General features: G+C 40.2%; 1 protein-coding gene across 1 annotated transcript; it reads right to left on the reverse strand.

Moving 5' to 3' along the window:
• Positions 1-4,817: 4,817 nt before the first annotated feature.
• Positions 4,818-13,856, reverse strand: ggt5b (gamma-glutamyltransferase 5b). The gene is given in 13 exon segments (XM_040000547.1): positions 4,818-6,214; positions 6,420-6,530; positions 6,615-6,724; positions 6,813-6,904; positions 6,995-7,179; positions 7,760-7,890; positions 8,023-8,169; positions 8,321-8,481; positions 10,574-10,623; positions 10,625-10,764; positions 11,067-11,162; positions 11,256-11,383; positions 13,296-13,856. Coding segments are annotated over 13 exon segments (1,674 nt in total). The 5' UTR covers positions 13,469-13,856; the 3' UTR covers positions 4,818-6,064.
• Between the last annotated feature and the right edge of the window lie 1,295 nt (positions 13,857-15,151).

Below are 15,151 nucleotides of genomic sequence, written 5' to 3' on the forward strand. Positions count from 1 at the left end.
CCAATTGCAGCCATTGTGAAACACAAAACCACTCCCAAATTAGTGCCCATTTCCTTGCATCAAATATTGAGGTGCCTCGATGGTGTGAGTACCATTCATATAACGATGAATGTTATTCAGTAACATCAGACGTGATGACCAGATCTGTTCGTAAGGCTGTTAACAGACTAGTGAGCTAAAGATAAAGTTTCCAGCCATGATTTCTGTGGTTTCCACACAACGTAAACTAACCTCGTCATGCACTGAGTGAAATGAAGGCCACTTTCATGCCTCTGTTTAACTAACATCACAGTCAGTGAATGTTTATGATACCAGACTGTAATTACTCATGGAAACATCCTTTTTCTGCTACTTTTTTCCTTCCTCTGTTTTTCTCTTTTTCACTTTTCACCCCCAGAGGAATAAATCACTTTTGTCATGATCTACTTGCAGACAGTTACAGTAAACATGACCTCAGCTGTGACACTGGCAATGGAAATCTTTGCTTTTTTCTTCTTCCCAGAATTTCATCTCTGCTTATTGCAGATGATGTAGTTCAGCAGTTCACACGCAATGGAGCAGTTTGCGGCCAAGAGTGATGCGGCGGGAACGAGAATTAGCACCTCCAAGTCTGATGCCATGGTCCTCAGCCAGGGAAGGGTGGAGTGCCCACTCTGAGTCAGTGATGAGATGCTGCCACAAGTGAGGGGAGAGGGGAGCAAGTGATTGACAGACGGACTGGGGCGGCATCTGCAGTGATGCACACACTGTACTGGTCCATCGTGGTAAAAAGAGAGAGGAGCATGTCGATTTACGTCCCTACCTTATAGTCACGAGCTCTGGATAGTGACTGAAAGAACGAGACTGCAGATAGAAGTGGTGAAAATGAGCTTTCTCTGAAGTGTGGCTGACATCTTTCTTAGTGATAGGCTGAAGAGTTTAGTCATTTGAAAGGGGCTCAGAGTAGAGCTGCTGCGCCTCTGTGTCGACAGGGTAAATGATTAGTAATGGCAAATGACACCTTTGTACTCCAACTGACCACTTTACATGACTTGCCGACTCATACAAGCACTTCTTTCTATGCTTTATCTACATAAGTGCTTTCTATCTAACATTCAAACACATTCATATGCTGATGGATCCATCGGAGAGGAACTTGGGGCTAGCATCTTGCCCAAGGACATTCTGAGGTACTGTCTGAGTTGCGGCACCTATCCTTCAGGAGAATACTGCAAGTGCTACCTGTAGTGTACAGGGAGTGCAGAATTATTAGGCAAATGAGTATTTTGTCCACATCATCCTCTTCATGCATGTTGTCTTACTCCAAGCTGTATAGGCTCGAAAGCCTACTACCAATTAAGCATATTAGGTGATGTGCATCTCTGTAATGAGAAGGGGTGTGGTCTAATGACATCAACACCCTATATCAGGTGTGCATAATTATTAGGCAACGTCCTTTCCTTTGGCAAAATGGGTCAAAAGAAGGACTTGACAGGCTCAGAAAAGTCAAAAATAGTGAGATATCTTGCAGAGGGATGCAGCAGTCTCAAAATTGCAAAGCTTCTGAAGCATGATCATCGAACAATCAAGCGTTTCATTCAAAATAGTCAACAGGGTCGCAAGAAGCGTGTGGAAAAACCAAGGTGCAAAATAACTGCCCATGAACTGAGAAAAGTCAAGCGTGCAGCTGCCAAGATGCCACTTGCCACCAGTTTGGCCATATTTCAGAGCTGCAACATCACTGGAGTGCCCAAAAGTACAAGTTGTGCAATACTCAGAGACATGGCCAAGGTAAGAAAGGCTGAAAGACGACCACCACTGAACAAGACACACAAGCTGAAACGTCAAGACTGGGCCAAGAAATATCTCAAGACTGGTTTTTCTAAGGTTTTATGGACTGATGAAATGAGAGTGAGTCTTGATGGGACAGATGGATGGGCCCGTGGCTGGATTGGTAAAGGGCAGAGAGCTCCAGTCCGACTCAGACGCCAGCAAGGTGGAGGTGGAGTACTGGTTTGGGCTGGTATCATCAAAGATGAGCTTGTGGGGCCTTTTCGGGTTGAGGATGGAGTCAAGCTCAACTCCCAGTCTTACTGCCAGTTTCTGGAAGACACCTTCTTCAAGCAGTGGTACAGGAAGAAGTCTGCATCCTTCAAGAAAAACATGATTTTCATGCAGGACAATGCTCCATCACACGCGTCCAAGTACTCCACAGCGTGGCTGGCAAGAAAGGGTATAAAAGAAGAAAAACTAATGACATGGCCTCCTTGTTCACCTGATCTGAACCCCATTGAGAACCTGTGGTCCATCATCAAACGTGAGATTTACAAGGAGGGAAAACAGTACACCTCTCTGAACAGTGTCTGGGAGGCTGTGGTTGCTGCTGCACGCAATGTTGATGGTGAACAGATCAAAACACTGACAGAATCCATGGATGGCAGGCTTTTGAGTGTCCTTGCAAAGAAAGGTGGCTATATTGGTCGCTGATTTGTTTTTGTTTTGTTTTTGAATGTCAGAAATGTATATTTGTGAATGTGGAGATGTTATATTGGTTTCACTGGTAAAAATAAATAATTGAAATGGGTATATATTTGTTTTTTGTTAAGTTGCCTAATAATTATGCACAGTAATAGTCACCTGCACACACAGATATCCCCCTAAAATAGCTAAAACTAAAAACAAACTAAAAACTACTTCCAAAAACATTCAGCTTTGATATTAATGAGTTTTTTGGGTTCATTGAGAACATGGTTGTTGTTCAATAATAAAATTATTCCTCAAAAATACAACTTGCCTAATAATTCTGCACTCCCTGTATTGGTGAGCATACATGGATGTGAGTGTGCCATGACGTTAGCGGCAGCACACAACGTGACCAACGCGGCAGGTATACTGATGTCTTTAGGATGACTTATGAGGACACTGAACAAGTTCAAAGGGCCTATACTCCTGTAAGGTAACACATAGCTTCAAACATAAAGACAAATTCATCTCTATCCTCTCTTCTCACAAAGGGACCAAAACTTGCCAACTTGTATCAGTGAAAACTGCTTTTGGAGCCAGCCTCAAGAGGCCATTTGAAGTCCTTGCCTGTAACTGTAACTTGCTTGTACTTGTTTCTCTGCATGCAAACATATTGACTACCACTAGCTTACAGCTTCAGTACAGCGGAGGTGAGGTCTTTAACTTTCATTAAACTACAATGGGCACACAAAGCAGGCTAATATCCCCATTCTGACAGTTACAGTTACATCAGAAAAAATGTTTGGCCGCTGAAATATTCCCGCTCCTGGAACAAACCTCGGACGCAGTGCTATTTTTCACAACGTTGCTCAAGGCTGGATAAAAGCCAGTGGTTTTATTTTACATAAATAAAGCCAAATGTCTCCTGCAGGGGGAAATAGGGGGAGAACTACCTGCCGAGAGGTATGATTTAATGTCTGTGTGCGCGTAGTTATTAAAGTGAGACTCATTCGCATTGCAAAATCCATGTTGATGCTCGAATTCTTTGATGTAAGCCTCAGAGAGAAGATCATTTTTCACAAAGATATCTTCCTACACATACAGGCTCTTACTGAACCTGACCTAATTTATGTTTTTTTTTTTTGTTTTTACATATTTTAAAAGAAAAGAAGAAAAGAACAAAAATAGAAGAACTATAAAAAATGTGTAGATGACTGTACTGTGGCGAGTAAGACAGTGCTACGGTTTTTTGTTTCATTTTTTCCACTCCAGATATTCCACGTACATTTTATGTTTTACCTGAACAGTTAGTCTTGATTGTTATATAATGTTATGATGTAATGACCTCTCGCCTGAGATTTGAGATATGTATTTTTGACTTTTATCGCTCTCTGTTATCTGGTGTTTGGGCACTCTCTCACCTGTGAACCATTACCATCCGTTGGCGGTTTTGCCAGTAGTGGCAGGCGCAGGTGTAGAGTTACAGTAATTGGGGAGAAAGTGCAATCCCACCATGTGTGCCAATATTACATTTAACATACCACAATTTTATTTGAATTCACAATTATTTTATTTTTATTATCCTGAGCTGCTTCCTCCTGTGCTTACAGCTGCTCTGAGAAGAAGCTGCAAAAAATTAAAAATAAATAAAAAATCTAAAAATTTTCCTTCAGGGCCCAATTAGGCAAAGTCTCACTTCCACATATGATTAAATTCAAAGTTATGCAACTCAGACCAATTGACTAACCCTCTAGGCTAGGAAAGAAAAAAATCCCAATTCTCTGTGTATATCAGAGTCTACGTGTAGTTTTAATTTGACTCATTGCCTCGAATGGCATTGTGACAAATGCATATAATGACACAGAAACTGACATAATAAAAGCATCAAACTACTGTTAAGATAATTTGCCTCATCAAAGGACTTTGTGAGCGAAAGTGTGCTGAATCATCACAGGATTATTTAACCGCTCCGCTCTGAGAGAGAAAGACTATTTCTGCACCCTTTAAAGTGATGGCTCACTTTAAGTGGTTGTTATTTATACAAAGAGGGCAAGATCGTGGCACTAAAGTCGTGAAGTTGCAACTTATCCAGATTAACTCATTTGTCATACAACAAAAGACAGTGGTGCTTCACACGGAGTAAAATTTGCATGTTCTCATAACTCTCATCTAGAGCCTCAAAGGAGAACGGAGCAGAATCCACTTAAGAAATCATTACTAATTCATAAGTTTCTCTGCTGAAATGTATCTCATTACTGCTTTCTTTGTTCCACTGCTGCTCTGTATAAACGCATAAGGCAAAAGGGGAAAGCACCAAATAGAATTATTCCCATCATACTGTACTAACAACCAGGAATATGTGTTTAAAGAAAGAGTTTGTGGTTTAGAAGGATTTTTATTACAAACAATACAAAATATGTTCATAAAACATAAAAAACCAAAATATTCAAGGTGTGTTAAAATATATAAAGTACATTTTTGGGGGAGGCTTTTTTTGGATTAGGTTATTTCACATAGAGTAACACATTTAAGGTCACAGTAAAAGTTCCTTGTTGAGGAAGCTGCCAGGATGTCACTTTAAAAAGGTTATACGGCTCATCTTGAGTTAATATTTCTTACAAAGAATTACATGTTTCAATAACTGATTTAGCAGACACACTCAGTGCACATTTCTCCAACAGTGCATGAAATCAAATACGAGCACCTTTGTGGCTGGAGTGATCATTTGTGTATCCGTTGGTCAGATATTAACATTTCAGTTTAGCTCCCTACTCTTGCTGAGGACACGTAGGCAACACTAAAAGTAGCTCTGACGAGGCAGGCGGCCCGTGCGGTCGACCAAAAGCAGTTTTCAAACAGTCAGTGTGGTCGGCTGAATTTTGTGACATTGGTTTTTGACAAACCAATAAAAGTCATCGTCCTCTTTGACTACTGTCATCGAGGCTAGTGCCATAAAAACGAACAAGTGCGTATGTACTTAAGACGGAGCATTTCAAACATTCACAACACTTCAGAGACCGCTTTCCTAGCTGAACATTGTCCTGAACTTTCTGTAGCTGTGCATGCTCCCGGTACACACAGCGACTGTATTTTCTTATCTCATTGTTTTTATGGGAATTCTCAGTGACTGCATAAAAAAAGAAACATACAGAAACTTGTCAACACAGGCTGAAGGTAGAAAGGTTGACACATGGATGAAAGCAAAGTTCACTGGAAACGGTGTGTCACATATATTACATCATCTCAGGGCACTTTTCTGCAATAGCTCAATGGTGCTCGACTGGAAACAAACTCCACCTGTGTGTGCCTATTTCCTAATATCTACATAGATGTAGTTGATGAATAGAAATTTAAACACCCTTATATTTATATATTTAGTGCAGATTTCACCTCAACATAAATTGGGTTTCTATAGCCTGGAGTGATTGGATTTGAAGCAATTATAAATTGGAGTTATCCTCTAAGGTGAGTAGTTTCCTGATTGGTCCAGTTGGATGGAGCCACAGCACCTTTTGTTCACCTTTTATTTGTCAGTGTTTCAGCACATATGGTTACTTTTAATGCTGAAGGATCAGTTAGTCTAAAGGGCAGAGATAAGTGGAAAGGTCACGCATCCTTGTGGTCAGTATCCAGCTGACATTCCCATCTTCCTGCTGTCAGACACAGCAGCAATGCAGTTGTTCTCCTTTTCCACAGCATTGACCACATTGAGAAAGTATTGCCAGTTCCCGGTTTTGTGTTTAAGCTGTTCCTTTAGGCCTTTTGACACAGACTGAGGGTACACAACACACACACAGACAAAACATTAATACTACTTATCCTTAAGAGATTACAGAAAAATTAAATCTGCCTTTGTAGGATTATGGACCGCTAATCTTCTTCAGAATCCATTATTACAGATGATTTTTTTCCTGATAGACAGTCTAGTGAATTTGAATATCATTAATGGATAGCGAGGATAAAGGGAAGTACTTCACCTCATCAAAACCAGGTTCAAAATGTACGTCGTTCTTTGAGTCGATGAAGATTATGCGCTCAGTAATGGCATCTTTCAAGCTCATCCCCAGCCACTGGTGATTTATTATAGACTGCAAGGATAAAAGAACTGTGAGTAAACAAACAAAGAAGTATACAAACAAGGAAACAAATAGAGTTTTTAATTATTGAATTACCAAGGCCATTGCCGGCGTAATCAGGCTTCCTCCCGATCCACCAATTATAAGAAGACCTCCAGACTTTGACTCCAGTATCACTGGACTCATTGAGGATGGAGGTCGTTCGCCTACGTAAAAATAAAACATCAGATGGAAATCAGACTCGGTGATGAGATCGTGAAACGTCTGTAATTTAGTTGTCGTATATAACTTCACCTGCCCTCAGTGTGTCTGCTCTCCCGCAAAAGTCAGCCAGCTCATTGTTGAGGATGATGCCTGTACGTGGAGAGTAAATCATTCCTCCAAATCTACAGAACAAAGAGTACTCAGTCAGCTGAGGGGATGATGGATACACCTAACATTAGTATGTTTCCTATAACACAACTCTTCCTGCTCACACTTGGTTTATGGTGCTTGTGGCAGAGACGGCCAGGCCATCTTCATCCAGGACAGACACGTGTGTCGTCCCAGTGTGATCTGAAGAAGGTGCGACGTTGTAGTAAGAGTTGTCATGGGTCATGTTTGAAGAAATCATCTTCCTGATGCGATCAATGAAGGTGGGATCAATCAAGTGCTCTGCACACTAAAAGGAGAGCATCATTAAACATTTCCAAGATATCCCAGATATTACTGGTTTGAGATGTAGAAACCTCATCCTAAAAGTTGGGATGCTTTATAAAATGTTTCGAAAGACACATTGAAAGTGTCATAAACCCACATTTTGTTCACAGCAGAACACATGTCAAATGTTTAAAGTGAGAAAATCTACTATTATTAAAAAAAGAAAGAGGTAATTTAGAAATTGATGTCAGCAACACGTCTCAAAAACGTTGAGAGAGGGCCGTGTTAACCACTTCTTCTTTTATCAACAGTCTGCAAACATCTGGAACTGAGGAGACCAGCTGCTGGGCTCCTCAGTTCCTCTGTACCCTCTGTAGATGGATTGTTTTCATTTCCATCAATCAATGCAAAGTCCCTTCATTCTTAACATATTATAGATATCCATCTTGAGTTTTTTGAGCAGTGAATATAAATAATATAATAAAATATAAAATACATGAAATAATACATAATATATACCTAGACTTTAGAATTCAATTTCTTGCCCTTGTATTAAAAATGTCCCCAGTTCCAATAAGAAAAAAGATATTTCAGATCCCAACCTTGCCGTTATTAAACTTTGGATCACAAATGCTCTTCTTCTGTCCATTAGCAAATTTAACTGCCTCTATAAAATGATGGTACATCTCAATCTTCTTGTCACCAACCAGAGAGTTTGGCGTCAGCGAGAACCCTGCAGAAAAGACAGTGATAATGTTTTTAAGCTTTTGTGAGCTAAGAACTGTTTAACTGTTTCTTTAAATTGAAATTTCATCCAGCTGTTACAGCGGCTTAGCCAAAAAGAAAATCACACAAAACACGACACCTTCCATGAGTTTGAGAATGAAGGCAAGCAGGGCGCCTCCAGCAGGGGGTGGAGGGATGTAGAGTTTAGCATCTCCCAAAGGAACAGTCCAAGCATCTTGGACCTGCACCTGGAATGACCTCAAATCCTCTATAGTCAAGGTCCCACCTGAGACAGACACACAGAACGTATATAACAAACTTTGCCCTAAATTAGATTCAATTTTTTTCATAACACTGAGTAAAAGTCATTTTTCCTTTCCATTTAATTCCTTTTCAAACACAAACCCTCAGGCTGCTAATGCTGACATTGCACCAACCTGCAGCTGTTATGTCTTGGATTAAGTCATGCCCTATCTTGCCAGTGTAGAAATCCTCTGCTCCTTTCTCTGCAATGGTTTCCATGGTTTCTGCAAGTTTGGAAAACTTTACGATTTCGCCTGCGCTCAGAACAGTTTTGTTCTTGTGGCAAAAAATTTCACTGTAAAAAAGAAAAGAAAACACAAACTAAGCAAAAAGGAGTGCAGAGAAAAAGAGACAGAGAGCTGTCAAAACCAAAAACTGATGAAGGGTCAAAGCACTACACCCTGTGCATCCTAACAACATTGCACAGCTAAACCGCTTCTGCAAAGAAGAATGGATCGAGATCGCCCTGTGTGGGATCTGCGGCTATTAGAAATCTTTGCTTTAGAACTAAGTAACTCTTTTTCTACTTCTTATTTATTACCTAATCCTACCAGGATTATAAATGTTCAAGGTGAGTGTTTGATATAAAGACGGAAATTTTAAAAAATTACTTCTTAGTCCACTGAGATGAAGTGCTTGTTTAAACTTGTGACAAAGATGGAGAGCATCTAATTTTTGGGCAGACAGAGAAGACGGTTTGTTAGACTCACTGCAGTATAAACTGAAGCCAGGTTGATTAGTGGCACGCTGCATTGATTGAATAGGAAATTAACACAGCGCAGTCACAGTTCAGGGAAATATTCTTCAGTGGAACTGATAGCTGACAGTTTATCAAGTCCCTTTTAGTTATTTTTCTTGTGCTCTTAGGTCTCAGAAAATTCCGAATATTAAACTAATTAAAAACAACAACAATCCAAGCACAACAGAGGAGCCAGGAAGTTGAGGGAGATTCAGACAAGACCAGACAAAAACTCACTAAATACATAACACGGAATATGGGATTGAAACAAAATTACAGAAACCACACTTTAACTTTAAACAGGAAGTAAACTGAAGGACACAGCACAAAGCTGATAATGAAAAGAAAACAAAAACAAAACTGGATCATAAAGTCGGTGACTCTGTTTGGAAGAACTGATTGCACTTTGGCATTAGGAGCAGCCATTTTCATTCTTGCACCCAAAATGTCCTTTTCACTGGTCTTGATTAGAAAAATATTTTCAGTTTAAAAGCTGATTAGACGAGGCATTTCTAACTCTGAAAAGAGAGCTCCAGAAAAATGGCTAATCACCATATTTGTTACCACATTAGATCTTGAATGCATTAGGAATGCAACATGCTGATCAAATGGCACTGACGTGAATGCCCTGACAGCACTGCTGAGGCAGCATATATCACTGAGACCCAAATCAAAAGAAACTCTGGATAAACAAGACTCGTCATTGACCCTAGAGCCGAGTGTGTGCCTCAACCACCCACACGCACATAATTGTACTCAACCCATCAACCCTCTTACAGATTGAGACACTGACAAACACAAAGATAATCATTCCCTTTCAGCAAACACACCTTTTTAAATGACTGACTCAGCTAAAATCTACCCTGAGGGCAGTGAGTCGAAGCAGGTTTGCCTCTGATCATCTAAGCAGTGCTCCATAATTTTACCTATTAGTTTAAAAGCTTTCTGAAATTACCTTACAGTAGAATTGGGTCACTTGGTGTTTACTACAATTTTTTTTTATCTTCAATCTCACAGGAATCCAGATTTGCACCTGACAGTGATGCACTTTTTAAAGATCCAAGTGCAATAGGTTTTCTAATCACCACTTATTTTCCTCTGGTTCCCTTCGCTATCGTAAACATTAAAAAACTCTGTTTGTGCACACACTTTTGGCCCGGCATCCAAAAAAGGAAATGCAATCTTTCAGGTATTCCCCATGATACCTGAGTCCTGGCTGCGTCTCACAAACATTTTTTGGATGAAGGTTAATGCTACCTTTGTCTCTGAGCTGGTAAATCCTGGTCCTGAGTCACGTTAAGAAAAACAATGTGCACTCTTATGTCATTAAAAATAACAATGCTTCACTGAGAACAATGAGCGTGGTGCCTGGCCTAAACTATTACGCAATGTGTAAAGTTAAATTCTCTTTGAGATGTTACATAAAACTATCACAAAATTGGTATAACCAGGGATTTACAGGAGAGGCCTTCGCTCCAGGATTTCTGCAGTGACAGCTGCATGAAATAGGCTCCAGCTAGGATTACAAATGCTTTTAGTTCATTGGTGCCATCAAACATGTGACTTAAAACACAATTTTTTCTTTGCAAGCATTATTAATTAAAAAAAAAAAAACTTAAGTCACAGAGGAGTAATTGAAAAGCTGTACCAGAGAGACGATGTTTGTATGTTTCTTTTCACAAAGGACACGATTTTTCCCCAGATAGGGTGACAGAGGGATGCCCTCCCTAGCCAGTTTAATTGTTGGTTCAAATAGCCTGGCCCAGGGCAGCTTCCCGTACTGTTCGTGAATTGCCTCATAGCCTCGCAGCTCTCCGGGAACGCCGATCCACTGGCTGCCTTCAATGTAAAAATGAGAAAAGTAGTGCAGGTAAATTAGACTAATGGTGGAAAACTGTTTGCAAAATATGACAAAATGTTAATTGATGAGGAAGATCTAACCTTACCAGCACAACTAGAGCACTAACAACTTAAGCTACAATCACTGTATAAACAATACATAGTGATACTAAGTACATAAGTGGATAAAAACAGGGCATCTTTTAAAATTAAATAAATAAATAAATAAATTTCTGTAAAGTGAAAAACCACGAGGACAAAATCTGTAACTGGATATTGATAAGTGCTGTAAATCTACCTACCTGTGGAAAAACTGAAGGAAGTGGGACACTCCTGTAACAGGTTCTGTCTGAATGACCGTGGGACAGTTTCTCTGAAGTTGTAGACTTTAATGTTGCCTTAAAATAGATGAGAAATCCAATTGGTTGGTCTAATCAATCACTGCTGTGGAGAAATACAATTTACGAAACACGTATCAGTAGAGGACTTACCTTTCTTATCTCTTATAGTTATTATAGAGCCCCCTCCAATCCCCATGCTCTGAGGATTGACCACAGATGTGCACAGAAGAGCTGCAATGGCGCCATCTACTGCTGATCCACCCTGCTGAAGCATATTCCTGGAAGAGGGTTTCATTTTATTTATGGGAAATGTGTAAACACTCATTGCACACGCTCCGACTTACACATGGCTTTAATTATTGAACCTGGTGTTTGAGTACTTGAAGATGCCACAGTACGGTGACGGCTGCCAGTGGGCATGTTCAAACCACATCCTGCTGTTTGAGGTTGACCTCAGGTAACATACCAGGAAGTCGCTGACCATAGTGGTGTTCTTTCTTTTCTTTCTCTTCTTTTTTTTATTTGACTCATAAGGTAACCTGGCTCTAAAAAAAGAAATGTAACTCACATTTCTCACTCGGATTATCTAAGTTAGCTGTGACATAAACAACTTAATCCTGACTGGACCGTATTTGAATAGCCCTGAATGGGCCCTTTCACCAGTAGCCTGGCGTGGGATCAAGTGTAGTCACTGAGCTACAAGAGGAAGCACTGTTGGGAATGTTTTGCTTCTGATGGTCAGTGAATAAGGTCTGACCGAATGAGTGATTATCTTACAAATCTGTGAGCATAAGTAACACAGAGCAGGCAACCAAAGGAGCTTTACAATGAAACATGAGTTGGGAAAAATTGGGGATGTTCACGGGGTGGGGGAGCTGAAAGAATTTTGGAGGTTTGAAAACTCAAACTTGATAGCTCATCTGTCCGCAGTGAGTGTTGGTGCACACACAGACATATAAAGAGCTCTATTTGTCGCCCATCTACTGTAGAAGAACAAGGTCAGTATGATTAAACAACAAAAAGCTGATGTGTTTCAGGTTTCTTTGATTACTTGAAGTTGTGTCCTGTTGGCACAGTGCCCGGTGGTTTTACCTGCCTGAACAAATTTAGTGTGTTGGCTTTGAAGTGGGAAATGAACCCTCTTTAAACTTTGGCAGAGAACAGACAGAGATATATCTATCTGCAGGAAGCAGGAAAGGGTATGTTCACATCTAGTCGGGTGGGATGGGGGAGATAATAAAATAATCTGCTGAGCTTTATTTGCAGTTACTGTGTTGATTGATTAATGGCTTGCTCACTGCAAAACAAATAACTCAACCACAGAGTGCATTAGAGAAACAGCTCAGACCTTCACTGCCCAGTCAGAAAAGCTAATATCAGTTACTGAGTTTTTCTTTTACAGTTACAAGCACAAGTACTGAGGTACAGTGTGCTGCATGCTTACTAATCTGCAGGTCTTATCTCTGTTCTTCACTGCCTATTAAATCTCTTAAACAGCTTATCACATTGCTCAGTTCAGCTTTTTTCTTTAGAGTTGGAAGGTCCAGTCTAATAGTTCTGTCAAACAGTATTGTGAATTGTTGCCATGCAGCACTGGGTAAGCGCTACAGGTCAGTTAATTTGTGAAGCACCCTGAGGGTAGAAAGTTGCAGTGGTATGCGTTGTTTGAGCTTCTGACTGTGAGGCTGGAGTTGTTTTGCTGCTACTAGTGAGTAGTTTTGGTTTGGCGATAGAGGTGTTTTTCTTCTGTTTAACCATCTCCTCCTGTCCAAGTTGTACAGTCTATTTTTTAAAATTTTTATTTATTTATTTTTTCTTTACTGTTGGCTGACAGATTGCTGAGTGGGACAAGGTGCACAATGGCTCCCCATGGAGTGCCAGCTGGGTTCAGAAGGAAGCACGCACAGTCTTACTGAATATAACATGAACGAAAGCATGCTTAAAATGAAAATACTGTATCTAAGATCTATAAACACACACACACACACACACACACACACACACACACACACACACACACACACACACACACACACACACACACACAAATAAAATCATAATTAAAAACCTCCTTACTATTTCTAAAAAGAATTAGTATAAAAGACAAAATCCAGTCGAATTCAATACTTTGTTTTTCTTCCCCGGATTAGCTTTCCACTATAAAGAGGACTTTAATAGACAAAAACGTACCTGCCAATCTCCGAGCAAATCTGAGAGTCTGCGGCCACCGCCGCTTGCTTGAAGCTGCCGCTGGAACATCTTACGTCCAGAAACGAGGTGAAGCACAGGCACAAGAGCGTAACGATGCAAATAAAACCGATCAAAATAAAGCACCACAGCACCCAGGGCTTATATTTGGCCATTTTGACTTTCTGAGGGGAAAACTTTGCGCCGAAGGAACTTGTTCTTGCTGCCACTAAGTGTGCGCGCACGCGTTCAGCGAGGTCTGCCCAATGATCCAGACGTGGATTACCTCCCTCCCTGCCCCCACCAGCCTCTTTTAAGAAATGGCTAAACTGAAAGTGAAGATAGGACCGGATGAGTAGTACAATGACTACAGCATGCCACTAAACCTTAATTGTCCTTCTTATATCATGTTAAAATCTCACGAGGGACTTAGCTGTGACCACGGTGGGAAATAATAAAGTCGGGAAATGCAGGGTGATTTCCATTCGACTCAGTGACGTCAATGTCGATAAATGACCTAAAGATGCGACATTAAAAAGAAATTTGTACCCTCTCACTCTCTAGAGCATCCCACTCTGACCCTCAGTGTGTGAAAAACTAGTTTCCTGCTGTCAGACATCCACCACACTGTCTGATGTGAACTCTGTGTCAGCGACCCAGCTGTGACACTGGGGTATTTAAAGAGAGATATCGCAGATGCTGAACTCATCTGCATTAAGACCACAGCAGGCTCCCACTTGTTATTTTAATTGCGCCATCGTAACTGACCTCTGGATGGTAAGACATTGTAAGACAAATTAAACAGCAACACAGAACAACTCCGTGCGTAAAACCATGGTTTACGCACGAGGAGTCTACAAGAAAAAGTGAACCGAGGGGCGCACAGACTGTGAGACAGGAAATAGGACACATAGATTTACATCTCTGAAGAACGGGAGGTTCTGTTCCCGTTTGTGGCGGTGAATAAGAAAAACCCTGCACCAAAAAACACACAAAACCCCCAAAACAAAACAAAACAAAAACCAAACCAAAAACCAACCAACCAAACAAATAAACAAAACCACAACAACAACAAAACAAAACAAGGATGACTTTCAAGGAGTCCACAGCATTCAGATTAGTAAAACTCTAACACCTATTTATCAGATTACATGTTATATAAACAGTTTATTCATAGTTTACTTTCTCATGACGTCATTTCCTCCACCTTATCTATCAGTTCGTTTAGAAAAGACTCACCATGTGAGACGTTACGAAGCTCTCTCAGTTGTTTACAGAGTTTAAAAGACGTATAAACATTTTTTTAAATAAAAAAATTATCACTGGGAATCTGTTTTTGTTTTCATTTTCATTGCGCAAACATTAGATAGTTTTCGATAGTTTGTCTTTTTATTGATTTCATTTTATTATCGGTGTCTGCAATAGTTCTCATGTAAAGGTGGGAAGTAAGTTCAAATACTTCATTACTCTGTAATGCTCTAGAATTTTCAGGTTTCTGTACTTACGTATTTATTTTTCAAACAACCTTTTGCCCTTGCTCCCTACCTCGTTACACAAATATGTGGACTTTCGAAATATATCTTTGTTTTATTATTGCATTAATATAGCACAAGGTTCAGTTACCCTTGTATAAAAATGGAGAGTAGAATTTTACTTCAAAGAGCTACTTTTTAATTACTTAGTTTGAGTATATTTCAGAGTCTGTACTTTTTCACTTTCACTTGAGTAAAGTGGAGTCAGTACTTCAAGATTTACTGGACTACTTTTTTTAAACACAGGTGTTAGGTTTATATTGTTGATTGTCATCTGGTTAAGCATAAGAGCCCTTTGTTTAGGTGGACTGCGGCGCTCCTAGCACC

This window comes from Simochromis diagramma, unplaced genomic scaffold (assembly GCF_900408965.1).
Source record: "Simochromis diagramma unplaced genomic scaffold, fSimDia1.1 OVJJ01000596.1, whole genome shotgun sequence".
In the NCBI taxonomy this organism is placed as follows: Eukaryota; Metazoa; Chordata; class Actinopteri; order Cichliformes; family Cichlidae; genus Simochromis; species Simochromis diagramma.